The 16,039-nt window shown below is 46.6% G+C and overlaps 7 protein-coding genes across 7 annotated transcripts; 4 read left to right on the top strand and 3 right to left on the bottom strand.

Moving 5' to 3' along the window:
• The first annotated feature begins 1,738 nt into the window (after positions 1 to 1,738).
• Positions 1,739 to 3,477, top strand: GGI43DRAFT_405915 (bifunctional chorismate synthase/riboflavin reductase [NAD(P)H] ARO2). Its single transcript, XM_083206098.1, has 4 exons — positions 1,739 to 2,001; positions 2,062 to 2,140; positions 2,205 to 3,168; positions 3,224 to 3,477. The coding sequence occupies exons 1-4, from the start codon at positions 1,955 to 1,957 to the stop codon at positions 3,316 to 3,318; spliced, it is 1,185 nt and encodes a 394-aa protein (XP_083060057.1). The 5' UTR covers positions 1,739 to 1,954; the 3' UTR covers positions 3,319 to 3,477.
• Positions 3,478 to 4,146: 669 nt separating this feature from the next.
• On the top strand, positions 4,147 to 5,325 carry GGI43DRAFT_405912 (uncharacterized protein). Its single transcript, XM_083206097.1, has one exon. The coding sequence runs from the start codon at positions 4,238 to 4,240 to the stop codon at positions 4,745 to 4,747; it is 510 nt and encodes a 169-aa protein (XP_083060056.1). The 5' UTR covers positions 4,147 to 4,237; the 3' UTR covers positions 4,748 to 5,325.
• A 105-nt stretch (positions 5,326 to 5,430) lies between these two features.
• On the top strand, positions 5,431 to 7,185 carry GGI43DRAFT_405911 (Zn(II)2Cys6 transcription factor domain-containing protein). Its single transcript, XM_083206096.1, has 2 exons — positions 5,431 to 5,610; positions 5,690 to 7,185. Exons 1-2 carry the CDS (start codon positions 5,467 to 5,469, stop codon positions 6,806 to 6,808), a joined length of 1,263 nt encoding a protein of 420 aa, XP_083060055.1. The 5' UTR covers positions 5,431 to 5,466; the 3' UTR covers positions 6,809 to 7,185.
• A 160-nt stretch (positions 7,186 to 7,345) lies between these two features.
• GGI43DRAFT_384128 (uncharacterized protein) lies at positions 7,346 to 8,305 on the top strand (the record flags this gene model as incomplete). The annotated part of the gene is made up of 3 exons (XM_083203475.1): positions 7,346 to 7,599; positions 7,667 to 7,946; positions 8,018 to 8,305. 3 exons carry the CDS (start codon positions 7,346 to 7,348, stop codon positions 8,303 to 8,305), a joined length of 822 nt encoding a protein of 273 aa, XP_083060054.1.
• Positions 8,306 to 8,583: 278 nt separating this feature from the next.
• Positions 8,584 to 10,727, bottom strand: GGI43DRAFT_405909 (glycosyl hydrolase). The gene is made up of 6 exons (XM_083206095.1): positions 10,241 to 10,727; positions 10,084 to 10,188; positions 9,580 to 10,033; positions 9,343 to 9,525; positions 8,978 to 9,288; positions 8,584 to 8,922 (listed from the first exon to the last, which is right to left on the bottom strand). Exons 1-6 carry the CDS (start codon positions 10,562 to 10,564, stop codon positions 8,647 to 8,649), a joined length of 1,653 nt encoding a protein of 550 aa, XP_083060053.1. The 5' UTR covers positions 10,565 to 10,727; the 3' UTR covers positions 8,584 to 8,646.
• Positions 10,728 to 11,144: 417 nt separating this feature from the next.
• GGI43DRAFT_423107 (glycoside hydrolase family 95 protein) lies at positions 11,145 to 13,641 on the bottom strand (the record flags this gene model as incomplete). The annotated part of the gene is made up of 4 exons (XM_083208195.1): positions 11,145 to 11,570; positions 11,625 to 12,823; positions 12,879 to 13,111; positions 13,166 to 13,641. 4 exons carry the CDS (start codon positions 13,639 to 13,641, stop codon positions 11,145 to 11,147), a joined length of 2,334 nt encoding a protein of 777 aa, XP_083060052.1.
• Positions 13,642 to 14,318: 677 nt separating this feature from the next.
• On the bottom strand, positions 14,319 to 15,579 carry GGI43DRAFT_427663 (pectin lyase fold/virulence factor; the record flags this gene model as incomplete). Its single annotated transcript, XM_083208856.1, has 1 exon — positions 14,319 to 15,579. One exon carries the CDS (start codon positions 15,577 to 15,579, stop codon positions 14,494 to 14,496), a length of 1,086 nt encoding a protein of 361 aa, XP_083060051.1. The 3' UTR covers positions 14,319 to 14,493.
• Positions 15,580 to 16,039: the final 460 nt, after the last annotated feature.

The following is a 16,039-nucleotide window of genomic DNA, read 5'->3' as shown; positions in this document are numbered from 1 at the left end:
ATTTTTTATAGGAACCCATAATATAACCATACTAGAAAGAGATATCATTTAGGAACAATGGATGGAAATATACGTGCATGCCACGAATGTAGAGTGTGGGCACCTGCATGAGCTGATGTATTGTTATAAACCATTCGCCGCTCGGGAATGCAATAGTTCCTTGGCAAGAAATACTTATCCTACAACTGTATATTCTTTATAATAAAGAAGAGCCTCATCGTTAAAGCTCAGATGCTGGACGCTTGGACTTGCCCATGTGGCGCATGATACACATCGAGTTTCAAGGGTTCTTGACTTATTGTTTCGAGTCGACCTGCCAGAACAAGATATGAGGCTCAACCGTGTAGTGTCAAAATCAATGACAACATCCCCCGAGCACCTCTCTAAGACAAAACGACCCTTTTGTCCTACGTGGCCCAAGGCAATTCAGTCCCAAGCTGCCAACATACAGCTTTGCCGGGGATGGAGAAGTACTTGACATTTTACCCTTGTTGGTTTGAGATTTGAGATGACGCTGAAAACATACCGCACAGACTGATGTTTTGCCTCAACACATGCTGCCTTGTGGTTAAAGAAATGCAATCACTCTTTAGCGTTGATGGAATAGAGCTCTTGGGCAGAATAGAGCCTTAGTGCCTTCTCCGATATCGGACTTGACACTCAAACTTTAAGTAATAAGGCATACCTGCCTGGAATGATGTAGTTGGGAATTTCTCGAGGGTGGTAATCGGAATCAGATATAATATCCATGTCTGGCACTCACATGCTCTGATCTATGTCGAAGCATCTGATGCTTCGTAAGCTGTTTCCTTGTTACTGAGAATTTGCACATGGGCATAGGACAGAGGAAGACAGGCGTAAGGCCATGGAAAGAGTCCTCCGTGTGAGCCAAGGAATCTGGAATTGTCCAGAAACGCTGGTTACACCCTGCTTGTAGGCAAACAACTGGTAGACGGATCTGATGTATGTGTCTGCTGGCTGTGGTTCTCGAAATAGACTACATTTGTCATCCGTTGCAAAGGAGCAAGGAAATCTACGGCGCAAATGGAGATGAACAGTGTACGAATGAGCACGTGCGCTGCACATGTTCTAAAACCTCAGAGAGCAGTTCACTTTTATGGTGTTGAAATACTTTGGTGCGGTTCATTTGTACCGCAAAGGGACAAGGATACGGAAGGCTTTGGTGCACGATCTTGGCATGCTCATTTGCTTTCGAAGTGGAGGCGAATGTTGACGAGCAACTTTGCTCTTTGGCCAATGGGAAAGCACATTCGAGATTTTGATGTTTTGATTGCGAATGATGGCTCACTCTGTGCATACTTCTTCAATGGCCATAGGATAAGGGTAACGAATGGCTCGGTGCAAGGCCTTTGCATGGGCTAGGGCGCTTCTTCTGGTAGCAAAGGCTTTGCCGCATTGCGCATCTCTTTTGGAAGGACAACGGTGGCGTTTCTCAGAAGGTATATGTCACTTGCATGGGTTTGCGCATTTTTCCTGCTTGAGAAGCGTGCAAGAGGGCAATGATATTGTTTGCAGGACGGCATGCTCCAAGCGGGATTGTTTGTACTAGATGCGTAGTGACGGTATACCAGACACATATCATGAGAGGGGGATAGACGCATGAGAGCCTTCAAAAAATGCCAATGCAAATTGCATTGAACCTTGTTTGTTGCAGCTTTGCAATATCGACGAGGCCAGCATATAATACTGGATGCGCATTCGGAGGCCGCTTTCGCTGCTCACCTCCATTGCACGTGACGTATCGGCGTGCGAGGGCACGTGCGCCCGTGCTTATTTTTCTTTCCAACATCCAGACAATTGAATACAAGTGACTCACCGTGACTCAGAGCAACGCTGTTGGCCTTGATAAGCAACGCATCTGGCAACAAACCTTCTCCGGCAACTTGCTTCTGCATCAAACCATTGGCATTGCCCATCATTAGCATTGCCCACCATGTCAACCTTTGGGCAATTCCTACGTGTAACGACGTACGGCGAGAGGTAAATTTTTTGTTGTATTTCGAGCTAGGGTAGCGCTGGCCGCTAATTCCTTTTCCGCAGCCATTGCCCCAGCGTTGGGTGCATTGTCGACAACTTCCCTCCCGGAGTCCCGGTCTCAGAAGAGATCCTTCAGCCTCAGGTTAGTACATAATATACAGAACAAGAAGCCACACCTTTTAGAACTTTGAAACTCAAAACTTTAGGTCTCTCGCCGTCGTCCCGGCCAAAGCTCCATCACGACACCTCGCAATGAGGCTGATCTCGTGTCAATCCAGTCCGGAGTGGAGGGAGGAGTCACTCTCGGCACCCCGATAGCCATGGTGGTCAGGAACCAGGACTTCCGCCCCTCAGACTACAAGGGTGATACCATGAAGCAGTACCCTCGCCCCAGCCATGCCGACTTCACCTATCTTGAGAAGTATGGCGTTCGTGCATCGTCAGGTGGCGGCCGTTCGAGTGCGAGAGAAACAATCGGCCGCGTGGCGGCAGGCTCTCTTTGCGAGCACTACCTTAAACTTACCCATGGAATTGAGATTGTTGCTTGGGTTTCATCTGTCGGAAACATTCATCACATCCCACCCACAACTGAGTATCCTTTCGTTTCTCACAACCCCAAGTTTCTCCAACTGCTTCAAGATGTCACACGGGAAACCGTTGACAAGACGGTTGTCCGGTGTCCAGACCCCGAAGTGGCTGCCAAAATGATAGAGTCCATTGCCGACTTTCGAGATCGCCAGGACAGCATTGGAGGCACAGTAACGTGCGTCATTCGAAACGTTCCAACTGGACTTGGCGAACCGGTCTTTTCCAAGTTAGAGGCGACACTTGCCCACGGAATGCTCAGCATTCCCGCGACAAAGGGATTTGAAATCGGCTCTGGATTTGAAGGAACAGAAATCCCTGGATCCACCCACAATGACATGTTTATTCGCAACCCCGTCACTGATTCCGAATCCAAGAATGGATTTACAACACCAAAGCTCACAACCTCGACCAACAACAGCGGTGGTGTCCAGGGAGGAATCACAAACGGCGCTCCCATCTTTTTCCGTGTCGCTTTCAAGCCACCTGCGACAATTGGACTGCCTCAAGAAACGGTCACATTTGAAGGAGAAAGTGATGGAGTTTTAGAAGCCAAGGGCCGTCATGATCCCTGCGTTGTTCCACGTAAGTCACACCACTGAATGATGAAACTGATTATGCTCTTGCTGACCATATTCAGGCGCTGTTCCAATCGTGGAGGCCATGGCTTCGATTTGTATCATGGATGCTCTTTTGCTGCAAGGAGGTAGAAGAAGTGCGGCGCTCACGCGATAAAGGATGAAACTGTAGTATCCTCAAAGATTGATCAGGAATCAGAGGCTTTTCTGTTACATATTTAGGGTATTTCCACGCGATGAAGGATGGAACTGTGGTGTCCTCAAAGATTGATCAGGAATCAGAGGCTTTTCTATGACATATTTAAGGCATTTCCACCTGTACCTATGGAGCGATGAGCTGCCTTTTGCAGTAATTTGAACCCTTGTTCAATTTCTCTAGTCTACACTAGCTGGCTTACTGTATTAGCTCACAAAAATACTGCTATACCGATTTAAGCTTTTTTTTTTTGTTTGTACGTCTACTAGGTATATGGATAAACTTTTAAGCCCAGTCAAGCTAGCAGGGGCAGTGAAGATGCCTGTAAAAGGGTTAGCTTATAGCTTGTCCTAGTACCAATTAAAAATGCATGTAAAGTTACCTATCTAGGTAGTTTTCTAAGTAGTACATAGTAGTCAGTTAACACAACTATATAAATAGCCTTCATTTTTGACAGGGTATATATATTGTATATAGCTTATAACTTTAAATTATATAATTCATCAGAAATTATTTTCGTCCTAATTTTATTACTATATTCTTTGTTTTATTCTTTGCTCTCTTTTCTTCATCATATTTAAACTGCTCTCTACCAATAGGTCTACCAGAACCGAGGTACAAGGAGTTTTACTCACCGCAATTCATATGCAAGAATAATAGATGAAATGTTTTACCCCAACTTCGCTTTGTTACTTTCTATATTGAAAGCCACAGATATGTCTTTCGGTACCCGTATTGCCAATGGTTCCATCACGTGATGGAGTTCAGCCGATGTAACCAACAGTCAAAGTCAGCCCATCCTTCGGCTGACCTTAAAAAATGACGCACCATCATCTACATCGCAAACATCATCACAACCACAATTTATAGGGTGTTTACTATGGCGACCAAAGCATTCTTTGACCCAGTGGCCGCATTGCGGGCTGCGCCTTTGCTCACATCGACTTGCACGCTCTGGTGGGCATGGGATGAGCATTTTTTCCTCAATATCTTCAACAAGCCAGAGATCCGCAGCAAAAGCAATGAGTTGCTACCAACGTACTTTAAGGAGTTTTTCGAAGGAGGATTGAACCGGACACTTGCGCTTCTAACACTCACTATTTCATCTACCATGGCTACTTGCTTTGTAAACCACAACTATCACTGGGCCAACAAGTCTCTGCGGTGGTACACAGCTGGAATGGTATTGGCAGCCGGTCATCTCGCCTTTGTGCCGGCCGTCGCACCCAAAGTGAAAGCAATTGTTGAAGACACCTCCAAGGGAGAGAGCACCAAGGATCTGGAGAGCTGGCTGAGCGTCCACACGATTAGGACTTTGACGGTTGATTTGGCGGCGTGGGTTTGCTTTGTCATTGGCACTGCGCGCGAGATCCAATCCGATTGGGATTAAACAAGTCGAGATCGGAAATTAACGTTGTCTGACTGGCTCCGATGAGAACGGACTCAACAGAGAATAGGCACGCACAACACCCTGTAATATAGCTGGCAGCTGGCATCTTGATTGGCTTCAAAGGATATAAAAAATACTCCTAGAATTTTTATCATTACTATTATAGCTAGCGCCCTTTTATGTGCCAGTTGCACTTCCTCGCTTATATTATTTTTTCCGGTCGCGATAAAATGTCAGCATAAAGGTAATCTCATTTTCTGTTATGGAGTATTACTCTCACAACTCTTAGCTCTGTGACCTTGTATCATTCTCCGTCCAAATATTTGAAAGATACTGCTACATTGAGAAACTCTTTCGCTAGCTTTCTTTATTTTTTTCTCCGATTCTACTATCGCTTCGGCAAACCCCGAGCCTTTTTCCATGGTTGCGTCACGGAGCTTATGTGGCATAGCCTTGTAATGTAAAGCTCCGCTTATAGAGAAGATCGTCTGTCTGCCTTAAACGAATTGGCCAATCAGATTGACGATTGAGTGACATACGAAAAATGCCTTGTGTCAAAACGCATTCCTGCGTCTCGCTATTCTCTTTCAGTCCTAGTCTACGGCTCGTTCTCGTTCAACCGCCACTACTATATTTACATACATATTCGTCGCTCCTCGTCATCGTTTAACATACTGGCTTGAAATCGTGCTGCTGCATTGGGAATACCACCTGCAGTAATGACTTTAATTACTACGCTGCCCCTTGTGGGAGGACGCGAAGAGAAGCCGAAAGAGGCCCAACCGTCACGAAAAAAGCATGCAAAGCTGTTCCATAAAAAGACTAGAACAGGCTGTCAGCGATGTCGAGCTCGACGAGTCAAGGTGCGAATGCAACACTCTCCGATCAGCCCTATAGCTGTGGAGAAAACAGCACTTGAGCGAATCCTAATATTTGAGATAGTGTGACGAAGCTAGGCCAATCTGTAACAACTGCACACGGCTTGATCTGGAATGCGAATATGCCCATTCTTCTCCACCAAAGAAGAATAGCGAAACCAATTCTGCTCAGTCTTCGGCTTCACCAAGCGGTGGTGAAAGTGTAATCACTTCAGACGGCGTAGCGCAGCTCCCAGAAACAGCAGAGCGACGGAAGCTCGAACTCGAGCTGTTCTATCACTATTCTGCTGAGATCGGACCAGCCCACAGCGTAGACAAGTTTTCTCAGATATTTCTAGGCCCCTTCATGTGCCAGGCAGCTTTGCGGTCAGATGCCGTCCTATACGCAGTCTGTATGGTAGCAGCTCTCCACAAGGCGCACATATCTGAGGGCGATGGGTCAAAATATATGGACCATTGCTTCACATATGCCAATTTGGCTCTTCAATCACACCACCAGCAGGTGGCTAATCTCGATCCCGATAATGTGGATTTTTCGTGCCTTACTTCTAGCCTTTTACGGATCTACAGATATTATCAATTACAAAATCGATCTTTGGAACCATATGTGCCTCCTATTGAGTGGTTGCGCATGTGCAACACCAGCAACATTGTGTTCCGCAAGGCATGGGCATTTATTGAAGAGAGACGTGAATCAGTTAGCGGCAGGCTGATGCTGGAAATCTCACAACATCTGGAAGAAAAGCGCAAAATGGAGTATTCTAATGAACTGATACACCTACTGCGACGCCAGGAGCCCCATGAGCTGGAGGAAGAATGGGATGACGAGGTTCACGACGTGTATAAACGCACGTTGAGCTGCCTTGGTTGGCTCTGGAAGCACAGATTCGACAGCGATCCTCCATACGGCGTGTCAAGACGACTTTTTCTTTTCCCCATGATACTGGACCCCCAGTTTGTGATCTTTGTAGAAGAGCAACGGCCGCGGGCGCTCATCATATTGGCACACTATTTTTCACTGCTTGCAATTATTCGCCAATTATGGTTTATCGGCGATGCAGGGCTCCGCGAAGCGAACGCAATCGCGGCCGCGTTACCTCCAGAGTGGCAGGGAATGCTGATTCAACCGCTGGAGATATTGAAGGATCCATCCGTGTTGTGTAACCTTCAGCCCAAAGCTTGACTTAGTTATTAAAATAGCAAATACTATTAAATCTCTGCAAGGTGCAGGGAGCGATGATCACTTAGGATGCGGCATCAGTTATACTGCGTAAATTATTAGCCACAGCCCTTGGCAGGACTCAATGCAGGGGCTGGTTTAAGGCTGCTGTAAGCACTTGTGGGCTCTTTTGGGCTGTTGTGATTAGCCGTCGTTCTCGTTCAAGCTACGCTAACCTAAACATGGTGGCTCAGACGAATCCGCCTGGCGGCACATTAACGCTATATTGAATTGGGAGTTTTTAATGGGAGGGAGAATTGAAGGATCAAGAAATGGTGAATTTAGCTGAAGATCTCAGTTATCATTGTCGCGACCGTAAATGTATATATATACTTGTTGCTCTGTCTGCTATAGCTGTTCAATCTACTAAAGATATTCACTTTACTAAAACATTTACTCTTCTTGAAGAGTTGAAAGTTCTTTTTTAAGCGGGCACCTCTTTAGTCATTTACGCCTTCTTCGTCTTACAAGCCATCAAGCACCAAAACTTACACAACCACGATGACAACCGACGGCCTCTCAGCTGCGAAACTCGCCATATATTTGATTCTACTCCAGCCAGCCCTCTACTGTCTATGGAAACACGGCAGAACAGGATTTCTCGGTTGGCTCTATGTCCAAATATTCTGTGTACTTCGCATAGCCACCGGCGGCATTGGCTTGCATGGAAACCAGACAGGCGAAGCAGCAATCATTCTCAACAGCATAGGCTTATCTCCTTTGCTTCTTTCAATTTCAGGAATATTGCACGAAGCGTGAGTCTGAAAGCGGTGGCGTGAATACTTGCTGCGAGTGTCTTTTACTAACTCTGGTTTACATCAGTCGACGTGCTGTGAACCCGCGCCTCAACAGAAAACTTGACATCATACTAGAAATCAAGTATCATGGCATTGTCGCCCTTGGCATGGTTTTAACAATCATAGCTGTTGTCCACCTTTTGAACGGCGGTGATGTATCAAAGAGTAAGCCATTGCTCGACGCTGGCTCAGCCATATCATGCGTTGCTTGGTTACTTGTCGTTCTCTGGGCGGTTTGGTCATACTCCATGAATCGCCAATTTTCGTCGTACTCGGACATGCAGACATCGGAAAACGGTAAAATGGTGAGTAATTTTGAATATAATATGTGTTTTATCTCTTCACGGTACAAGTTACTGACGTACCGCCTCCCTAGCTGCTCAACGGAGTGTTTGTCGCATTGCCATTTGTTGGAATCCGCCTTGTTTACGGCATTGTATTTCTACAAATGACAATTTCACACCCGGATTCAAGTTTCCTCACGTCCAAAGCTGTCCAAGTTTGCCTCAGTTTTCTTCCCGAGTTGGCATGCATCACTAGTCTCCTCTTGGTCGGCGTCATGACTCGTTCTTTGAGACCAGACTTGAAAAAGAGGGACCAGGAGGCGGTTCTGCTGGTCTCTAATCAAGACGTTGGGCTGCAGCAACCGACAGAGTACAAGTAAATTTGCGTTTTTGAGCTGCCATAATGAGCCAAATGCTTTATTTACACATTCCGTCCTCAATCCGGCTACGTTGCTGGTTAAATTCAGGAGCTTATATAGGTTGCAGGCTTTAACCTCAGTATCATATTTTAGGCCTAACCTGCTGGGCCCACAAACAATATCTTGTGCATTTCAGGTTTTAATATTACTTTGGCCGTATGAATTTGCCGATGCGTCTTCATTATTCGATGGTCGTTTGCTTATAGTTTATACATGTATTAATAAAAATTAAATTGATGCCAGTCTAATTCAACACTCATCACGCAACTAGCCTTCGCCTATGAGATATAGCCGGAATACTGTCATTGAATCCTCTCATACGTACTCTCTTTGATGCCAATGTCCGAAAAGTCTGCCGGGTCAAGTACTGGTTCTCCATTACCAAATGAATAGATACCGAACATGGTCCCAGTGAATGAACCACCAACCGGCGGTGACACAGTGAGGTCAGCAACAGAAACTGTAAATGTGTCTGTCTGACCTGATCTCATCAACGAAATTATATATCTTGTCGGATGGGCTTGAATCGAGAGCTCAAAAGACGTCACATCGCTGACATCGATGCCAGACATGGAATCCTGTCCCTCAATTCAGCATTAACTTCTTCCGTTTACGTGAGTTGGCTTATTATACCTTAAATGATCCAGGGTTTCCTGTCGGTTCTCTAAACACTACCGCTCTTACCATGTCTCCGTTGTCCGAGGCCTTGGCGGTTACGCCAATACTCGCATATGAGAACTGGTTCCACCATAGCACAACGCCTGCTTCATATCCAGGCATAGTTGGTTTGAAGTCAAGCTTAGTATAAAAAGTCTGATTGTATGAAGTCTGTTTCCGAAGTAGCAGAGCCGGGGCTTCGGGGCTGGCTAAATCATAACAGTTTCCATACAATCGCAGATGACCAGGGCTTTCCTCGAGGGTGTAGGATTTCTTCAGCGGAGTATCTAGGATAAACTTTTAGCATTTATTTTGTTGCGCTGTGAGTTGGCTTGCCTTACTCTTCTGGTACCAACCTAGTTCCAAAGTTGACCTTTTTAAGTCTGCCTTCCAGGGCTTTGGCTCAAGCATCGAGATGGCCTGCATTGAAGGCCTTCCTTCAGTCTGGAGGGAGATATTCTTACCACCGTTAAATATAGGCCAATCATTCTCCCAGTCCACACGTACGAGGAATGTTTCGCGCCCTAATATGCGTTAGCTTATTTCTTAGGCAGTGGCCCGGGGGTTTTTCATGATACCTAGCTGTGGCTCCAAATAATTTCCATCTGATTTTACTGGTCGTACACCCAACATGACTGCCCACCATTCACCTTTTCCATCCTCGAATAAGTCGGCGTGACCAGTTCTCTGAACTTCTTCATCTGATCCATTGTACCAAAGGGGTTGTCCCTGTCCTTCCCATTGACCCATAGGACCTACCTGGTTGCGAAAAACCCACTCCTGGTGGCCAGCCTCGGTGCCACCCTCCGCAGTGAATAAATAATAATACTTATCCCGTTTTATGATGTGGGACCCCTCGGCTATTCCATGGGGTGACGTTCGAATAACCCGAGGAGGGGTCAAGGTTTTCCCAGTCGGTAGGTCAATCTCAGATATATGGATCGCAAAGTCTTTCAGCTTTGAATCCGAAGACCGCGTGGCCAGACGCATAGTTGTTGAGAGAAAGACCTTGCCGCCATCATCCCAGAAGAGCTAAATATGGTTAGATATTAATAATGGATGTTGAATTGGATACAATTTACATCTTGGTCAAAGCCGGGATTATCAAAATAGACAGGATCAGACCACGAGTTTTCATCCCAAATGTTGTCTGTCCATACGTAGAAGCCGCGTGGGAATATCCGCTCCTACCCCGTAATGATCAGTACGTACAATTACGCATTGCACAGCACCGCGTACATCTGAAAGTGGACGGTATCTTTGGAACAGCCCATTTGCAAGGTACCATCGCTCCTCCTGTGGCCGATATCTCAATGTACTAGCCCAGCTTCCTGCCCCTGGCTCAACGGTCCTCATCTCTATCTGGCTACGTCTTGTAAGAGCATGGCCAATGAGTTCCCAGTTGATTAGGTCAGTGGACGTGTAAATGGCGCATCCTGGATATAACTCAAACGTCGAGGTGCTGAGGAAGAATGTAGTTGGAGATGAAGCAGAGGCCGGCACGACGCAGATGGTTGGATCAGGATTGAATCCCCGAATAACAGGATTCATAAAGGTTGCCATGGCAATACCAGAGAAGTAGGGTAGAGCATAGATAATCTTGCTTAGGACAGAGACAATGGGCTGACATGTTGTACTTCAACGTCACGATATGCGGCTAAGGCCAGCCCCACCTCACCTCGGAACCTTTCATATACTCCGCTCTACATAGAAGATTTGTGACTTGAAATGACACATGTTCAGGAACTCTTCGGGCTTCTTCTCCCGAGCTCTGGGTCTAAAATTCGCATACCAGCCCGAAGTTGATAAGCCACGTTGTAACGCATTTACCCGGTGAAAAGTTAGCTATACTAATAAGATCACGCTAATGCAGGTTATATCAAGATTACGCTAAAGCGGCTCGGATATGCATATCACCCTCTATAAGTGAGAAGCGCCACATACTCCACACAATCTATTAAAAATCTCCGCCCTATCATATTGCCCAATGCTTCCTCTTCAAGCCAGTAGGCTACTACTACGACAAATCTCTAAAATACAGGCTCAATGAGCTTAACAGGTCCAATGCTAACAATATTCTCGATTATAACTGTCTCAGAAAATAGAGCTGCTCTTTAAGTTGACTGGGCACGCATCATGGCTTTCATGACGTGATAACATATTTCGCCCCTTTGACAGACCGAATAGGTCCATTATACAATTTTCCATTGACTGAGAAGTTAGCCCCATCTTGAACCCTAAGACTTAGCTCTCCACCGAGCATTGAAGTGACAGCTGCCGTCTTAAATGTGCCGTTTTGCCACTGAATATCAACTTCGAAGTTTCCTCTTGCTAATAGCCCCCTAGCATTACCAGTCGGCATCGCGTCGACGGGAAGGGCTGGAAGGATATGCACAAAGCCAGCATGACTCTGAAGTAGCATTTCAGTGATGCCGCTGGTAAAGCCATAGTTGCCGTCAATCTGGAATCCGCTTCCACTATCTGTATTCCAGAGGTTTGTCGTCGGGTATTTCGCAAACCAGGCAATAACATGCGTCCATGCGTCTGCACCAGAATAGAGGCGGGCGTACTGATTAATAAGCCAGATTCAGCTCCAACCTGTAGATCCAGAGCCACCATTTACTCTTCGGTCAAGAAGAACCTTGGCAGCCTTGCTAAGCGTCTCATTAACAAGAGGCGAGAATTGCTTGGATGGGTGGAGGCCATAAAGCGGGGAGAGGTGCTTATGGCCGACGGCCTTTTCTTTATACTCATAACGCCATTCAAGAATCTGACCTAGAGATCCAATTTGAGGTTCTCGGATTAATGGCAAAAATTGCTTAGCCGCAGCAACATCTTCATCTGTTTCTGGAATCCCCAATACATCAGCAGCCTCAAGAAGACTTGTTACCACGTCACGCATAAGCTGGTTATCCATCTCAATGGCAATATCCATTGGCTCGACGTTCCCAGCAACACTCATGTTGGCGGGAGTCACAAAGCTATTCTCGGGTGAAAGTGATGGGCCTGTAACCCTGTGACCTTCCCACTCAAAGGTATAACATTCATAGAACTTTGCAACATCAACGAGAAAAGGATATGCCGTTTCCGCAAGGAAGCTGCGGTCACCGGTAAAGCGATAGTGCTCCATCATGTGCTGGACGAGCCATGCTGCACCCATCGGCCACATAGTAGACGATGTATAGTTATCGGTTGGGGCTGGGTCACCCCACAGGTCAAGGTTATGATGGAAGACGGTCCCGTCACAGCCGTATAGACTCTTGGCCATTTCTTGGCCCCGCGGTTGGGCTACTCTAAGGAGGTCAAACAGGGGCTCTTGAGTTTTAATGATATTTGTTGAGGCTGCCGGCCAATAATTCATCTCTGTGTTGATGTTAATGGTATACTTGCCACCCCATGCGGCACTTGTCTTGTTATTCCATACTCCTTGTAGGTTGGCAGGCATGTCGATATCGGCAGCTGTGTTTCGCGATGCACCCACTAGCAAGTGACGTCCGTAATTCCACGCAAGTGTTGAGAGCTGAATATCACGAGTATCATTACGAGCATTCGTAACCCGCTGGTTTGTTGGAAGATTGGCCAATCCAGCAGGAGAACTTCCGAGATCAATTGAGGCTCGGCCTAGAAGACCGCCAGAGTCTGCGAGAGCATCTTCTTTGACTTTATCGAAACCTTGCTTGACAGCCGCGGTGAGTTTTTGATCGACCTCAGCTGTCAAGGCATTTTGCTCAGGGTATCGGTAGTTCGTCTCAACATCAAAAAATACATCAATTATAGTAGCACCAGTGATCATTAGAACCCCCCCAGAGGCGCTAACTTGAGCTGTTACATCGGGTTAGTCAAGTAATAATTGTAGACTGGACGAGAGACGACACACCTCCTGGGGCTACGAAACGGGCTTCACCGGTGAATAAAATTGGGTTGTCCGAAGCTGCTTGACCACTGGAACCGTTCATAGTGATAGAGTTAATACTATTGCTAACAGAGGCTACATTAGATAGAATGTATTCCAGGCGGCTAATGCTAGCGTTCAGACTGAGGGCCCCGGCTTTACTAGCTGTAAACCGCGCGGCAAGAACATCAGCTGGGTAGCTTGCGATATACTCTCGACTTGTCTTTCATGTCAGTCACAGACGCTCTACAATTTGTATGGCCTATACTTACGTGTATTCCACAGTGTCTTGCGTATAGGAAACACCCGAGTTGCCTTGCCTAGTGTCAAGCCAGCGTACATAGTCGCTTGGGTTATCATGGCCAAATGCGAAATTCAAGTTGCCGAAATAGCTGAATGACCGCTCTGATGACTCGGCTGGGGTCATTTCTCTGAGTACCAGTTGTCCACCTGCAGTGATGTTTCCAGCCAGGAGTAGATCACGGACTTGGGGCAGTGCCTCGAGTCCATTTACCGGAATACGGTCTTGGATGGGCCCTGTCCAGATGGTGTCCTCGGTAATAGTCATCACCTCGTTTGAACCACCAAAAATTGTTGCACCAAGCCTCCCACAGCCGATTGGTAGTGCACCAGTCTCCCAATCGACAGCTGGCTCGTCGTACCATAGGAAACGGCTGCCATCAAGGACGGCAACCCCTCCTGCTGTTAGGCCCATAAGGAGGACAAGCTGGGAGAAGATTCGACCCATGGTTGAGTGTGTCCAGATGTATTTGCAGCTATGAAAACTCAACTGGGATTGTCTCTTTGGATGAGAGGCCGATATGCCGGAGGTCATATACATCCAATTCTGAGTGATAGAAGCCCCAGGTCTCGACCGCAAGCTGAATCAATTGGGAAAACTCTCCACTACATCCCTGCCTTTGTGGTTGAGATCGGCTTCCAATCCGGGCTGCTGGTTACTGGGGTCCAAATTATCCCATAGGCAAATTCAATCAACCAAGCGATCACAATTATCTGTAGATATAGTGCATATTCCAAAGATGGAAACAAACACATTGTGGAGAAATAGCGGATGTTGTTAATAGGTGCGCTTAGTTCATATTTCACAACACTTTAAATGCCGACGGCTCATTCAATAGCGGATAAATCCCCCAAGCCAAGCATCGGTAGGAGCTATATCCCGGTAGAAGGAAAGCTACTGCAAATATCATTGTCAGGTGCACAAAAGATAAATCAATATGTAGGTAGCCTTAATTCATGCATGTTTTCTAACTCTATAAGCCTTATAAGATGCCTTATAAACGGAGCTACAAACACTCTAAACTGGCCTTGTACATCCACAACAGTCGTAGATATAGAAGGACCGCATAGTACTACAAGCTAGTAAAGACATTTTCAACGAGAATCATATTGAAAGCACTGCAACTATTTCTATCATCCAGAGTCGGACCTAGTATGCGTCATGTGAGGCCTAGCTCTCTAAGTTGCAGCTCTGATGACCACAATGCACCTCCTATGGAGCCTGGGTGCAAGCCTTATGTTATGATATTCACTGGAACGGATAAAGCTTCATCTCATATGTTAAGATCGGCGAAGCCAATCATAGTGTGCCATAGCCGCCGTTAGAAACACCTGTGTCTCCCTGGTTTTTATATAACGTACCCTGAGTTCCAAAGGATTTCACGACGTTCACAACAAAGGTATCTAGCTCATCCCGGGGAGTTGCGCCCGCATTCGCCAGAACATACGTAACAGCATCCGCAGCCGACATAGTGGCAAGCCCGAGCGAGGTTGAAGCCCATGGCTTGCTAAGCACCGTCGACGACCCGACGGTATTATCTGCCGCCCCATTCAGCTGTCCGTCATTGTTACTGTCGAGAAAATTACCAGTAGCATAGACACTCTGATCGGCCGCCATCTGATAGAAGGCATTCTTAGAGCTGGTGGTGCTTGGGCCCGTAATGAAGTAGTTATTGATGATGTCGTGAGAGAAAGCCCCACCAGTGTTCCCCGAGGTGTAGCCAGCTTGGTAGTTGTAAACGACGTTGTTAATATATTGGGTGTTGTCCTTTGAAAGCGGTTGGCGGTTGTGGGCGCTGACCCAGAGGTTACGGTAAAAGGTCGATGGACCCGTCTCAACGTGAGCACCGAACTGCTGACCAATAGGCAGAGCGATGATTGAGTTTGACACGGTAATATTAACAGCACCGACAGCGTCAACCGAATCCCATTGACCATACTCAACAGAGCAATGGTCTAGAATGACATTAGAAGCACCTCCCATGTTGAAGGCGCTCTTGCCAGTGTCAGTGTCCAGAGTGCCTTGGCGCATACGTAGGTTACGTATAATGATGTTGCTTTTATCGCTGGCTGATATTTCACCACCCATGATTCCAATGCCATTTCCTGGTGCGGACTGGCCGTTAATTGTTAGGCTGCTGGATAGAGATACCGCAGATTTTAGCTGGATGTATCCGCTAACATCAAAAACGATGTTGCGGTTGGAGCCGCTGACAGCGTCGCGGAATGATCCACTGCCTGAATCCAAGAGGTTCGTGACATGAACGGTTGTTCCACTATTACCACCGGTAGCGATAGCACCGAACCCGACGGCCCCATCAAAAGCCAGGCCTAGCGCCTTGCCTGCGAGGGCCAGAATCAAAATGTTCAGATGCAGACAAGTCATGGTAGTGAGCAAAAGTATAATTTGGCGCTATACCAGTAGAATTTAACAGATCTAAGGCGACGATATCAGAATCTAAGCATCAAATACAGTTGCAAAGTACGGGCTAATATTGGCCCTACTTATATGTCTTGGCTCAGCATAACCATTGTCGGCATCTAAGCCATTATTCTCCGAAACAAGGAGCTTGGAACTTCTGGGGGACTTTGTTACGAAACGGAATATCCGGACGGTAATAGATTTAAGGATTGGTGGGTTATTCGGTAGATGGACATGCTACACTTGGATAAAAGAGCTGAAACGCGGGATACGCGTATTAAAACTCGGTCATTGTGTCCGAGATGAATCCCTGTGAGTAACTTCCATCTTCTGTATAATGGAGACGGAGGTCCTTAGAATATCCGTTATATGAGAGGCTAAATACAATCTTGCTAGCGGGCAAATTGCTATATTTAGCCGCATC

Source organism: Trichoderma evansii, assembly GCF_050947405.1.
Source record: "Trichoderma evansii strain SZMC 28006 chromosome Unknown GGI43scaffold_11, whole genome shotgun sequence".
NCBI classification, from domain to species: Eukaryota; Fungi; Ascomycota; class Sordariomycetes; order Hypocreales; family Hypocreaceae; genus Trichoderma; species Trichoderma evansii.
The sequence above is the reverse complement of the archived record's forward strand: the minus strand, read 5'-3'. Positions and strand labels throughout refer to the sequence as shown.

Excerpts from the sequence above, each read along its gene's own strand:
- GGI43DRAFT_405912 (XM_083206097.1), top strand. The coding sequence starts at position 4,238 with ATGGCGACCAAAGCATTCTTTGACCCAGTGGCCGCATTGCGGGCTGCG.
- GGI43DRAFT_405911 (XM_083206096.1), top strand. The coding sequence starts at position 5,467 with ATGACTTTAATTACTACGCTGCCCCTTGTGGGAGGACGCGAAGAGAAG. Across the intron at positions 5,611-5,689 it reads GTCGAGCTCGACGAGTCAAG|TGTGACGAAGCTAGGCCAAT; the intron begins GTGCGAATGCAA and ends TATTTGAGATAG.
- GGI43DRAFT_405909 (XM_083206095.1), bottom strand. The coding sequence starts at position 10,564 with ATGGCAACCTTTATGAATCCTGTTATTCGGGGATTCAATCCTGATCCA. Across the intron at positions 10,034-10,083 it reads ATCCCGGCTTTGACCAAGAT|CTCTTCTGGGATGATGGCGG; the intron begins GTAAATTGTATC and ends AACCATATTTAG. Across the intron at positions 9,526-9,579 it reads TTATTTGGAGCCACAGCTAG|GGCGCGAAACATTCCTCGTA; the intron begins GTATCATGAAAA and ends AACGCATATTAG.
- GGI43DRAFT_405915 (XM_083206098.1), top strand. The coding sequence starts at position 1,955 with ATGTCAACCTTTGGGCAATTCCTACGTGTAACGACGTACGGCGAGAG. Across the intron at positions 2,002-2,061 it reads GTAACGACGTACGGCGAGAG|CCATTGCCCCAGCGTTGGGT; the intron begins GTAAATTTTTTG and ends CCTTTTCCGCAG. Across the intron at positions 3,169-3,223 it reads TGATCCCTGCGTTGTTCCAC|GCGCTGTTCCAATCGTGGAG; the intron begins GTAAGTCACACC and ends GACCATATTCAG.